General features: G+C 52.3%; 1 protein-coding gene across 3 annotated transcripts in view; it reads right to left on the bottom strand.

The window, feature by feature from the left end:
* The window catches only part of NOC2L (NOC2 like nucleolar associated transcriptional repressor), an 81,626-nt gene that overhangs the window by 43,858 nt on the left and 24,225 nt on the right, over positions 1–13,543 (bottom strand). For all 3 annotated transcript variants that reach the window (XM_032779957.2, XM_032779959.2, XM_075060203.1), the window contains 3 exons: positions 8,368–8,479; positions 992–1,105; positions 436–537 (listed from right to left, as the gene is read on the bottom strand). In XM_032779957.2, the coding sequence (XP_032635848.1) occupies positions 436–537; positions 992–1,105; positions 8,368–8,479 (328 nt within the window). The remainder of the gene's footprint in view (positions 1–435; positions 538–991; positions 1,106–8,367; positions 8,480–13,543) is intronic.

Below are 13,543 nucleotides of genomic sequence, written 5' to 3'. Positions count from 1 at the left end.
TTGCGGTGGGCGTGTGAGGGGCTGTGGGGCAAGGAAGCACATCGCCTCACGAGGCACAGTTACCAACTCACGCCTGTTCTGGGAAACACACACCCACACGCTGCAATTTGGACAGAGCTACAGCACCCAGAGCCAACCTGCATTTGTCAGTCACGAGGACACATCTGCAGTAATTAGATGCCCCTTTGTCCCACTCCCACGTCTCCCACGGGAGAAGTGAAATACAGAACCACTTCCCTGCCCACCCTCATCCTCCTGCTGGCTTGAGATTTCTCTCCGCTCACAGCCCCTGAGTGAAACCAGGGCCAAAATCATCTGGAGAAATGCCAAGGCAAATCACCACTGGGAGAAAAGAGAGACCCCCTCCCACCAGCTACCAGCAGTGTTTCAAGCCTGCCCCAAATTCGCATGCCCCGGCAAATGAAAGTGCCTTACTTGAATGATAATTGGCAGGGTCAGCTCTGGGAATCCGATGCTGTGGGCTTGGCTGTGGAGATATTCGAGTGTCAGGTCATACAGCTGCTCAATGAGGCCATCCTGGGTAAGGAAGATGGAAAGAAAAAGAAATGAGATAAAAACCAAATCCCAAACTACCTCCACGCTGCCAGGGCCCTGAGCTCTGGGCCCCCCAGGGTCATGTGGATGGAGGAGAAACGGATGAGGACGCTGGGACATGAGATGGGCCCACGTGAAAATCTCTCTTAGTACGCAGACCACAGAATAAGCCACCCCAAGAGCTGACACTGGACGCACTGCGCGTGCCTTCTCGTGCCTTCATTACCCCAGCTAAACCAGGTACAAACTCCATGTGGAATCTAGAGGCCTCTAGATGGGGAAATAAACCCCTTACAAAATGCACCCCAGGCACAACCGTGCTGACTTCAAAGGAGCTGCCCAGGGATTTGTTTCGCTCACTCTGTACTGGGCGTTACAGCGTGAACCCTGGGGTGGTAGGCAGGTTCCACATGACAGGGAAGGGGTTTCCATATACCCGGAAAGCCTTCTCCTGCAGGTGAGCATTGGACAGCTTCAAGACGACCGCGAAGTTAATAGGCTTGGCGCTCATGCGGCCTGGCTTCTTATTGAAATCCACTTGCTGGAAAATCTGCAACAGAAGAAAATCCAGTGTAAAGATGATAAAACTCGCAGCAGGCTGAGAGAGAGACACACACAGACAGAGACTAACAAGACCACAGCCTCGCTGAAAGGCCTACAGGCCTGGTCCTAGATTGGCTGACGTCACTTGCAAAACTCCCACTGCCTTCAACAGCGCAGTGCTGAGCCTGGGTGAGCGTAAACTGCTCTACAGACAAAGCCTGGTGATGGCTCCTCCAAAGCAGGGAAAGATTATCCACCACTGCACAGATGCGTAAACCAAGGTCATACAAAGCCGGTGGCAGAGTTGCAAATACAACCCAGAAATCCTGAATCCCCCACACTCCATTCTCCTGCTCTAACCACTAGCCTTCATTTCTTCCTAAGTATCCTATTCACGTTCTTGACAGATTGCAGAGCAAGTCTGGGATCAAAGATGCTACAGAAGCATGCTGTCCAACGAAACCCCACCTTGCACAGCGATGCCAGAAATGAGAAGCTTGCTCCTGAGCAGAGCTGAGCTTTATGAGGTCAAACAAACCACAGCCCAAGAATACTTCCCAGTGGTCCCTTACACAAATGGGCTTCTTTACCGATAGCAGGACTTAGGGCTGTGTTTAGGACATGCTCATAAACGGACAGCCCATGTCTAGCATCTTTTTTTTTCCATTGAAACTTCATCCCAACTTTTCCTAAGGAGCAGAAAGACCAGTCGGTACATTTCACAAGCCACCCTTCATCAGCAGAGGATGCTGTATCCATCACATCCTGGCCTTGAAACAAGAGAGAAAGCGCAGATTATTCTCCAGGGCTAAATCTGGATCCAACCGCTAGAGACACAGTGAAAACCTGTCCCTTTCTGGGCACACAGCAGTGGCCACACAGTCTGAGATCAAAACAGGAGAGCTCTGGCAGCTCGTCCGGAACCCCAGTGCACGAGCACGTACCACCAGAACGGCAGGCTTTGGGCCTTGGTTTAAAAGAGAAGCATTTTTAAAATGGCAGATGTCTGCGGCGGCATCAGACGTTTGGTTTTAACTGAGAAGAGCTGTAAAACTTTAGCCATCGTAATCAAGGTCCAAGCCCATGCCGCCCACCTACCTGGAGGAGCCTCCCAGCTCTGCGGGAGGAGGGGAAGTAGGGATCAACAAGAATCTCTATTCTAAGCTTCCCAGAAAGGTCACACTCAGCAAGACGAGACTTTGTTGCTAACTGAAATCCACTAGAAGCCGAACAGCTGGCCCAGGAATCTTCTCTGCATCTCTGCGCAGGCACTGAGTGGGGGCTGCCCTGTCCCGATAGCCACGTTATACTCAGCACACTGTACATGGGTTCTTCTATGGGGTGGGGTTGTGCCATTGAAAGGGGCCGATGCCAGCCCCCAGGGACAGGGGTCAATAGTGCCTGGTTACGCGCCACATGCCTCTGCCCTGCTTGAGAGCTGCTCCGCCCAGGAGTAAGGGGGCAACTCACTCCCCCATGGACTCTTGGCATCTCTGCAGAGTCAGCCAGTGAGAGAGAGTTCGGGGAGGTGGATATTTGTCCCCTGGCAAGAGGTCTAATTTCACCCAGGTCAGGTGACAGGTGGTAACTTTCAGTCACTCCTAGCCTGATAGGGCAGGAGCCATCCAGCTCAAGTGCCCATATTTAGCAGCCTCAGAATATTTTGCTGCAGGGTCTTTTCCTCCACCTTGGGGATTCCCTACTTCTTAAACACCACACCGAGGCTGCACTCAAGCATCATGCATCCTCTGACTGTTCCTACTCTGCATCCAGCCATGGGAGTGCATCGCCCTAGGGACGTCCCAAAAACCAAGCAGTATTGCAAGTGAGGGCAGAGGACTCTGGGTGCTGGAACAAGATGGTCCAGGTCACACAGCTGCCCCCAGGCCAGAAAACCGCACTGTCAGCGATCGATTCTTTGCATTTGATTTGTCAGGCCAGGTTATCAGGGAGGGAGGGCCGAGCTCGGTGGCTTGTGAAAACAAAGAGCCCCTCTCCAGGGAATCGATGCTACAAACCTCGTTATGCACAATTATTTCTTTGGCCGAAACAGCAGTATTGATCCCCTCGGTCAGACGTATGAAAGCGGAAGACGTCGGGCTTTGCGGGACCGTACATGCTGGCGGCCGAGGGGGGAAATGTAAGCAGACGTTTTGAGGCACTCGCTGGAGGGGCCAGGGAGACAATTTGAGCATTGGCCAGGAGAAGGGACAGAGGCCAGCGACAGGGTTGGGAGGGAGGGGCGAAGTGTAGACACCCCGGGGCACGCTGGAGAGAACACAAGGGTGGTGGTGGTGGCGGGGGACAGACGGACGATACTAGAGGGCCAGAAGACTCAGAGGCAAACGATCTGGCTGAAGTCAGGATAACTTCTGTTGGCCAGAGGAAAGGACGTGGCAAGCTAAGGAGGCAGGAGTGGACCATCTGGCTTATACACATCGTCACTCATTTCTACACCTAGAGGGTCCCTCTTATACACAAATATATACAGTGCTCATTGTCAGCACCACCTCATAGCAGCCAATATACAGCAATCCCTGCCACCCCGTCCAGCACCCATTTGGGCTCTGCACAGGCCAGCTAACTCCAGCCTGTCATCCTACGGGCTGCTGCCCAGAATGAGGCTCACCCTTCCTCCCCCTGGCCAGCCCCAAGCCACATTCCAGGAGCAAACGCTCCTGCAGGGGCTTATATCACCCCTTTGACTACCTCTCCCCTTATAATCTCCGCATGGCAAGGACTTTGTCTGTATGCCCACAAACACCAGCTGTGGCAATAGATACCTGCCTGCCGGGAATGGGACTGAAGACAAACTAATTCCAGAGGACACCTAGCACGCTGCTACGCTGGCAGCGGATAGGGACAGGGAGTCAGGAAACCTGGAGCATGCACCCTCCATGGGTAACCTCGGGCAAGGCATGTCCCCTCTCTGTGACTCAGTTTCCCTAGCTGCATAGCTGCAACAATGATGCCCACATCTTTGGAGAAGCGCTTCAAGATCCATGGATGAGAAGTGCTGCACATATGCCCAGCCTTCTCATTGCTCAAATGATCCTTGCACCGCTGGATATCCTTGCGGAGAACCGACCCCCTTTTCCCCACACCCACCAACAGGGCGTCTGGAGGCCCCGGAGATTCCCACCATAGCACACTGCACACCTGAGACGAGTGCAGTGGAGTGAAAAAACTCCTGCCTTTCTAAGCATGTCAGGGTTAGCCCGTGGTGCCCCCCCTTGACCCCGCTGAGGAGCAGCTACATTTAAATTGGCAAACCAAGACTTCCCATGGGGAGATTTCCACCTTGTTTACCCACACTTGCCTTCCAGCGGTTGAGCCGCCAATTCTCCCGCTGCAGAAACTGTCACCTGTCACCAAACATGGGAAGCACCAAAAAGACACTGGGATCTCATGGCCTGTAAGAGGGGAAGAATCCAAAAAGCTGTCCCCCCCCTCCAACCCCCTTCTCAGATTCCTCTTCTCCCCATCCTTCCCCCAACAGGTAATTTTGGAAGGCTTCCCTCCCTCCCCCTCCTGGAGAGCAGGGGTGGAGAGGAGCCGCCTGGTTGCCTGCACCGAGGAACAGAAGCCCTTGTCAAGATGAATTAGGGAGCCAGCTCTCATTTATAGTGGCAGGGGCTTGGGGAATTCCTGTGCCTAGAGGAATCGTGCAAACATTCAATCTGCTATCTCTGGAAGGCTTGGCAGTGACAGAGGCGGGGGAAGAGGGGGGAGGCAGCAACTGCTGGATTTCCTTGATTGCATGCAGGGGAAATTAGCATTACCACCTCTCACCAAAAAACAACACACACCATGCTCCAGGGAATCTGATTTCTGATGCCTTGCAGAAACTGCTCCAAAAGGCACAGAAAGCCATGCATAGGGGCGTTCACTAGCACAATAGCAAGAGTGGGCACAAAACAATGAAGTCATGAACTCCAGAGCTAGCCCTTTGTATCTACAGACCCTCCCATCTGCCCTGCTATGAAAGCTGGGCTTAAAATGGATCTTGGCATTCTGGAGTGTGACTGGAGGTTTGCAGGGGGCACCCACATGACCTCACGTCAGACCAGACCAGACGAGCTAAGTCCCGGGTGAAGCTGAGGGCCTAAAAGGATGGTCTCGTTGCTAACGAACTGGATTGGAACTCAGGAAATCTGGATTCATTTCCCAGCTCTGCCACAAACCACCTGGTGTGACCCTGGGCAAGTCACTTAACAGCTCCGTGCCTCAGTTTCCCCATCTGTACAACAGGGATAACACATCCCTACCTCACAAGGGATGGGAAGTGTCCTGAAGGCAAAGGTGTTCAGGACCGTATAGTGCTCAGATACTACAACGACAAGGAATAGAAGAGTATTGAGGTGTGAAGAGACTAAAAAGACAGCTCTTGGAGACTCGATGGAGTACCTGATGCATTATTTGTCAATGCTACGGGGCGTTGGCTGGCTGCTGGGAGATCAGAGAGGTTTGCTGCATTTCAATCACCTTACATTTTCATGGGAAAGGCAGCATTTTGAATAAGCACACAGATAATACCCCCCCACTAAACACTGCCACCTGGATGAGGTGAGCCTGAGCAGTGCATGCATACACACACACACCAGCATCGGATGCGGTCGCAGGCTTGCGGAAGCCAGGAGGAAGTTCAGTGTGCAGTGCGGTAACGTCTGGCTAGGGCCTGATACAGAGCTTGCCACCGAAGTGGTGGTGGTTGGCGGCTGGTGGGGGGGGGAAGAGGGAGGGAACAGGAAGACAGGACACGGGGTGGGGGGGGTCACTATCTCTCAGAGCCCAAGAAAAGCAAAAACCACCACATAGCGCCGAGGGGAGATGCCCCTATTGCGCCACCGGGCTGGCAGCAGCTCCAAAGAACAGACGGCAAGAGGAAGGAAAGTGGCGAAGAACCAAGCAGCCCACCCGAGCCAGGGAGCGGCAAGGGAAGCGGGGGCCGGAGCAGAGTTATAAACGGCCCTGGTTTCCACCGGCTGAGAGGATGTGGTTTGCGAAGGACGTTTACAACAACATGAAACCGCAAGAGCCTTTGCTTCAACAGAACTCGATTAGCAACGAGTCCAGGGCTTGTTTGTTTGAAAAGTCTCATCCTCCTCCAGCCTCTCCCTCTTCCTCCTCACACGCTGACCGCCAGGGCTCTCACCCCACCCTGGAGCACCACTCGCTCACTCTTCCACAGCGGCAGAGCGCAGCCAGGCTTGGGGGAAGAGGGGCCGGTTCGTTAGGTCTGCGGGAAGGGAGGGGGCGCTTTTTGCTAGGAACAGGGCGAGGGATGGTTTGAGGCACTGACCGTTTGCCAGCCCCGCCACACCCGGGGAGAGAGGGGGGCAGCTAAGAACAGACTTCGCTTGCAGGCAGCTATTTTAAGCAGCCTTTTAGGTCTAACGGGCTTTTTTTGACGTATAACTTCTTAGTGCTATCTGGGCCCCTTGCAGCAGCCTGGAGATGCCAAGGCCTCTCTGCACCATGGACAGCAAAGCCCCCTCCCACATCTCCAGGTGGCCCCTGCAGCCCCAGGCTGTGGCAGCACATGGGAGACGCTTGGCCTGACACTACCCGTGTTGGGCCTATTCTGTGGACAGTGTCCTTCAGTCTCCGGGGCTGACAGTCCTGCCCCAGCATACACACAGAGCACCCATCCAAAGACAGCTAGAGAGGAGCCTATCGACCGACACCCCTCCCCCTCCCGTTGGAACCGCTGCTTTCAACTGCCTTAACACAAAGGCCCCAGGCCACCACCTGCTCTCTTGTCCATAGAGGGCACTGAGCACAACAGCCCAGAGCTGGGACCAAAGCTGACGTCTCCTCTTGTAGCTACTTTAAATGCAGATGCGAGAGTTACCCAAACTCAAGTTCTCCCTTCAGTTAGTTTGGGTGCATTGTCATTGCAGTTGCAATCCTGTGATGCATCCAATGGTATTTAGCAGCCAGCGTGGTTAGTCACAAGCCAATATCTACGCCCAGTTGAGAAAAAAAAACCATGTGAAGGAAGCAGAATTCTGCATATTAACTTTTAGACGGAACATCACTGACACAAGTGATTGTTCACACCAAGTGTCTGGGGAGTGACCTAATGATCACCCTTAATGTTAAGGTTACACATTTCTAAATAGCTCACAAACGGTGAATGTGCAAGTGACGTGTTGCAAACCCACAGCCAGCACAAGTAGAATATGTTACACATGGTTATAAGCACATCGCTCAAAGGTGCTGTAGGTAGTTATAAGCCACCTCTTAATCTGCTGGACCCTATAACTGTTAAACACCTATTAATCAACTATAAGCTATGCAAGCTATGCATGCATCTGACGAAGTGGCTATTCACTCATGAAAGCTCATGCACCAATACATCTGTTAGTCTATAAGGTGCCACAGGTCTCTCTGCTGCCTGTGCATAAATGTGTCCTTAATATAAAAAGCGCAACTGGATTTCACCAATAAGCTCCTGGCCTTTCAACCCCAACTCTGGCTCCAAGAAAAAGCCAACCCCCTGAATTCATATACCCTTCCACCCCACGTTTTGGGAAAGCTGAAACCCAGATCGAAGAGCAAGAGACAAATGTGAAGTTACATCCCTAACATGCTGGATGGGGCACCTTGGACAGACCAGATGATGCAAGTCCAGTGCCGGGCTATAACAGTGGAACTAGGCTACAATTAACCATTGGAACTATTTACCAAGGACTGTGGTGGATTTCTCCACCACTGGCAGTTTCAAACAGGAATTAGTTCAGGCTGGTGCTATGCAGGAGATCAGACTAAATGATCACAATGGTCCTTTCTGGTTTTATCATCTATCAATGGGACACCCGCAGCCTCAATACAGATAATTCCTTTCAGAAACACAATAGGCAGAGTTTGCTGGAGGTTGGGGCATGCCCTGGAAAGGGGAGAAACAATAAGAATTCCTCAAGGATGGCCCAGTGTTACCCACAGAGCAGCAGCAAGCTGTACAGTACAGTGCATCCCCAACTCTGCATCGTCTGGGGAAGGGTTCATTCCCATTTGGAAGCTGTCACAGAGATGCTTCGTGCCCATCAGGTCTTGACAGTCAAGGCAGCCCCCTAAGCTGCACATAGATGGTGAAAACTCCACCCTATTTATCAACGATGGGACCCAGGGTGTATGATGCTGCTTGCCAGGGTTGCAAGGAGCTGAGGAAGCGTGCAGCGTTAGCAGCCGTTTGCAGATGCCGGGGGGAGTGTGTGTTTAGACAGCTTTTGTTTGTTGCTGTTAGATGAACAGGAACTGATTTACCTCCAGGATGAAGGGAAGAACCGGGATGAAGGTCCGGGTGTTCTCAGAGAGCAGCGTGAGGGCCCTGATGCAGTGCATCCTCAGGGGGTAGAAACGAGCCGTGGGCACCAACCTGGAGAGGAGACAGAGGGAAGGTTGCTGCAGAATCAAATCTATACTCCTCAGGGCTAAAGACACAGGCCTCTCCCTCGTGAGCTGAAAAGGCAAATTGTTTTTGCTCTGAGTAGGAGGCTGTTCAAGCTGCTCAGGCTGGCCCATAGAGGGAGACCTGATATCATGAGCTATGCCAGCAGATAACAAGGATTTCAGCTCCTCGCTCATTTGAACACCCTGAGTTCTTGTGACCAGGATCCCAACTCCTCAGTTTCCTCCTTCTAGGTTGGTGGTTTTCAACCAGTGGTCTGTGGACCCCTGGGGGTCTGCAGACTATGTCTACGATTTCCAAAGGGGTCCGCACCGTTACTAGAAATTTTTTAGGGTCTGCACATGAAAAAGGGTTGAAAGCCACCGTTCTAGGCAATCCCACATTATCAATGTACCTTCTTCAGCTGCCGCCGCCCGTAAGAGCAACATTCTCCCTCCTGCCCACCAAACCAGAGCTGAACAGGTAGAAAAGGGACACTCAGGGCTCTGCTAAGAACCAGTCAATACTGCTCCTCGATGGACCACCAGGGCACTATGGGAAATATTCCCCCTTATTACCATCACCTACTATTATTCCAGGACAGAGTCTTCCCACCACCTCTAGGGAAACAAGGGCTGAGGCTGGCATTGGTAAGTGCACGCCACGTAATTTACAATCACAAAAGCCACGGTTATAATTAGTCTTCCCAGCCCTGGCTGCCTCAATAGAGGCAGCGCAGGGCTTGTGGCTAAGGAAACTGAACTAAGAAGTAATGTCCCAATCTCTCTCTGGCCCATCTCAGTTCATAACTCATCAGTGCTTATGCAGCACCTTCATCTCAGGATCCTCAGCAGCCCCATTTTATAGGTGGGGCCACAGAGAAGAGGTGCAATTCAGCCCGCAACATGCACGGGGGGCAGAGCTGGGAATAAAGAAACCGACTCTGGGCCCCCCTCTGCTTTCATCACTAGGCTGAGGCCTCTGATCCACCAGCCCCATGGAGAAAGTCACTTGCTATGAACTGCACCTAATACTGATGCTCTTAACGCTAAGAAAGGTGCTTTTTAATGTGGTTCCCAGAGAACAGCTTTGCTTCTGAGAAGTGAACCCCCAAAAGAAAGATCCTCGAGCAATACAGCAGAGAGAATCTGCATCACTGGGTGACATAAATCATTCCCTTCCTCCACCCCCCCTTCCACCAAATAGTGAAATAATTATCACTGGATCCATTATGGAAATAAATCTACTTTGCACCCGCATGCTGGCACCGCTGGAGATGACGAAAGCCTTCCTCAGGAATTAATTGATCGAGGGATAAACCTGTTAAAGGTATAGATTTATTGTAAACCCAGGCCATTAATTTCAGAGTGCTCCGCGGAGCAGCAATCAGCCTAACCTCCCGATGGCTGGGACGGAAGCGGAATGAGAAACGCAGCAGGGCCCCAGACTATACTGAGGTGGGGGAGGGCTGGCTACTCCCTCGAAGGCCCAGCTAGGCATCTAGCTCAGGCTGCTGAGGTTACAGCTCATGCTTCCCATTGGGAAGGGGAGCGCTCCCTAACCTTCCCCCACCTCTGAACGCCTGCCCAGCTTCTGCCGGGCAGCCAGGGCCCAGGGCGTGGCACAACAGGAAACTGACAGCCTGATGAGGATTATTTTCACTCGCTGCAACTCCTGTTACACTGCTGGGTCGCCACAATCTGCCTGACGGGGGAGGCTGCAGGAAGCCACCTCCAACGTCCGTCTAAGCCCAGCCAATTGGCAGGCTATTCACGAGATGCCAGGCTATCTCCATGGAAGGGGGCGCTCCTGCCCTCTAACACGCACAGCCTGGTGGAGTTTGGCATTTATTCAATGTGCTGGAAGGGCCCCAAAGCAGGTAGCACTGGGCAGTCCTAGGGTAAGCTGAAAGCTGCACACAAATGGGGGGGGCACCCCAAAAATGACTGGGGCAGAGGGGGGAGGGCAGAAAGAGGCACCTGAGACAGCAGAAGGAATCGGAGAAGCTCCAGTGGAGCAAACTTCTCCCTGCGTTCCAGTGTCTGGAGATCCCCAGCCCAGCGAGACCCACTACGCCCTTTTTGCTCTTTATTTGCAGAAGCGATGTAGGCAATCCCATAGGACACCCCTAGCAGACCAGGTCCTCTCCCCCCTTGCAGCTGGGCCGGCTTCGCCTCTCCCCGTCCAACCCTCCGCTTTCCCTGCGCTGGATCCCATCTGCTCCCGATCACGTGTAAGTTCAAGCCACTCTGGGTCTATTTCTCCAGTGCATCCTTCTAAATACATTTTTAATGTGTTTTATACACTGGAGAGCGGCTGGCGGGGTTGGGAGAGGGAATAAGAAAATGAGGGAGCTAATTCTGATGTTAGCAGGCAGCCGTCTGCTACTAGTTATCTTGTTTAAGCACATTTTAAATTCTGCCTTGGTCCCCGCCTGGAGCAATAAGGCTTCGATGGATGGTAATTTCTCCCCAGTCTCCTCCCGTAATGAGGTGGTGTAGCGGAAGGAACTGCACACCGACTGGTCCCCCCGCCGCCCCCCACCATTTGTCTCTGTCCACCAGCACTTTTGCAGGAAGAAAGCGCCACCTTCTGGTAGAAGGAAAAGAAAAAAACAACAGGAGGAAATTATTTTCTCCACGTTTTTGGTATTATTTTATTTCCTCCTGTGCTACACTAGTTTCAAGATACGCTCATGGAGAACCAGCCGAACCAAGATCAGAACATATTTAAGGTTCCAGGAGAGGTGCAGCACGAATCCCCCAACGCTGAGTACAACAAACACAGAATAATACCAGAGTGAAGACGGACAGCGTACTCCCTGCCTCCTGCAAGGACGCCTGCTCATAGCCACGAGATACTTATCCATCCCAGTATCAGAGGGGTAGTCATGTTAGTCTTGATCTGTAAAAAGCGACAAAGTCCTGTGGCACCTTATAGACTAACAGACGTATTTGAGTATAAGTTTTCGCGAGCGAATATCCCATTCCTCTGACAAAGTGGGTATTCACCCACGAAAGCTTATGCTCCATTACGTCTGTCAGTCTATAAGCTGCCACAGGACTCTTTGTCGCTCTATCCATCCCAGACGCTAGTGGCTCCCACTCTGGGGGGTATATCATGGCCCTTCGAACACGTTAAACTCCACTCTGCGCTAGCTCAGCCGCTGCACCCAGGTGGCACAGGGACCAGCTCAGGTGTATCTAAGCCATCACCAGTGTTCTGGGCAGCCTTCTTTCCCTCAGGCTGAGCACGGTTTAATGCGGCTCGAACTTGACAGACTGACCCTCCCCAGAAGAACGTCAGGCTGACAGGGTGTCATTTCCCCACAAGACCAGGTTTTATTCGCTAAAGAGCCAGGGATGGAGAAATGGGCAATAACGGAACTGCTTTCCTTGCAGTACAACGGCTTTAAAAATAACACCACTCCAAGGAGCTGATGAGCATGTGGGCGAACGTAACTTCACGCTTTCCTCTGTGCACTCCCCCCAGCACGACTTCATGCTCCTGGGAGCAAGTGTGTAAGGAAAGGGGAACAGGTGTAATCAATCCTCTTCTTTTAAAGACCCTAAGGCCAGATCCTCAGCTGATGCAATGCGTCAAAGTGCCACCAAATGAGCTTATGCCAGCTGAGGATCTGGCCCTACATTTGAGAGAGAGTAAAAGATACAAAACCCTGCGAAAGCTAAATGGACTGCATCGTTCCCCTCCCCTACTCCCTGGAGAGCCCCTACCCCTAAACATACAACGTTGAGAAGCTGCATCTCTCCACTGATTGAGATGCTGATGCTGATTGAAGATGCCTACGGCAAGTTACAATGCGGAGAAATAACCCAACAGCCCTCGTGGGAATCCAACCAGCATGTGTGTTACCCATAAGGAAGGGGGTGGGAGGGCAGACAGAGAAGCATGCGGGAGCCTGGTCCCTCCTAAATGTTTCGCAGGCCCTTGGGATAGCTCAGTGGTTTGAGCATTGGCCTGCTAAACCCAGGGTCGTGAGTTCAGTCCTTGAGGGGGCCACTTAGGGATCTGGGGCAAAAATCTGTCTAGGGATTGGCCCTGCTTTGAGCAGGGGGTTGGACTAGATGACCTCCTGAGGCCCCTTCCAACCCTGATATTCTATGATTCTTAAGCACTTCTCACTGGTACCCCCTGCTGCGGTCCCGACGGATCCTTGGGTTTCATTTCTGCGCTGCTACTGCTGTTCCAAAAAGGCAGCCACAACCCGGGGCCCCGGAGAAGCCCTCTGCCCAGCAGCTGGAATTGCAGGATTGAGTCTGGCAGCAGGGGGGCTAAGGAATGAGACCCCATGATTTACCACACTGCATTCTCTCTTTCACGCAGGTTTGCTGACTGCATCCATCCTCCCTTACACCCCGGCCTGGATGTACCACTGATTTGCTCACCAAGGGAGCAAACGCAGGATCTGTTCCCAGCTCTCCCCCATCAAAGCCCATTTCCGGATGCAGTCACAAACCCTCATTGCTCTCGTTATGTGCTTGCTGCACAATGCGCCAGGAGGCTCTGCACGTCACACCTGCCGGTAAATTCTGTTTGCCGCTCTCCCCGGGACTTTTCAAATTCACCTTTCTATGGCCCTAGACAGCGGATTTATCTGCTCAGACAGGTGGAAAACTGCCTAGGCTTGTCTGCAGGACAATTAAAACACTGCAACAGCAATGGGACACTTGGGGGTGATGGCGGGGGAGTGGGAGGGGAAGGTAAAGAGAATCCTGACAATTATTTAAACCTGTTTATCTTCATCACCCCTGGGAGCTCTGAGACCAGCTGGATGGCATTGGAGAGCTGAGAATCTGGTTACAGCGCTCACAGGATTTCAGAGATCACCAGTTTCAGAAAGTCATCACCTGGCCATGATTGCCAGCAGTTTCAAAGCACATAGTACATTTTTCCTTCCCAAACTGGGAGGGTAGGAGAGGGAGATGGCGTCAAGCTCTCAGCAGGAAAAAAAAAAAAGTCACACTTCTTCAAGCCCAGATGCTGTCAAATACCCACAGAATCCAAATATCGACAGTGAAGTCACTCAAGATG

Source organism: Chelonoidis abingdonii, chromosome 23 (genome assembly GCF_003597395.2).
Source record: "Chelonoidis abingdonii isolate Lonesome George chromosome 23, CheloAbing_2.0, whole genome shotgun sequence".
NCBI classification, from domain to species: domain Eukaryota; kingdom Metazoa; phylum Chordata; order Testudines; family Testudinidae; genus Chelonoidis; species Chelonoidis abingdonii.
Note: the sequence above shows the minus strand (reverse complement) of the source record. Positions and strands in the feature narration are given on the sequence as shown.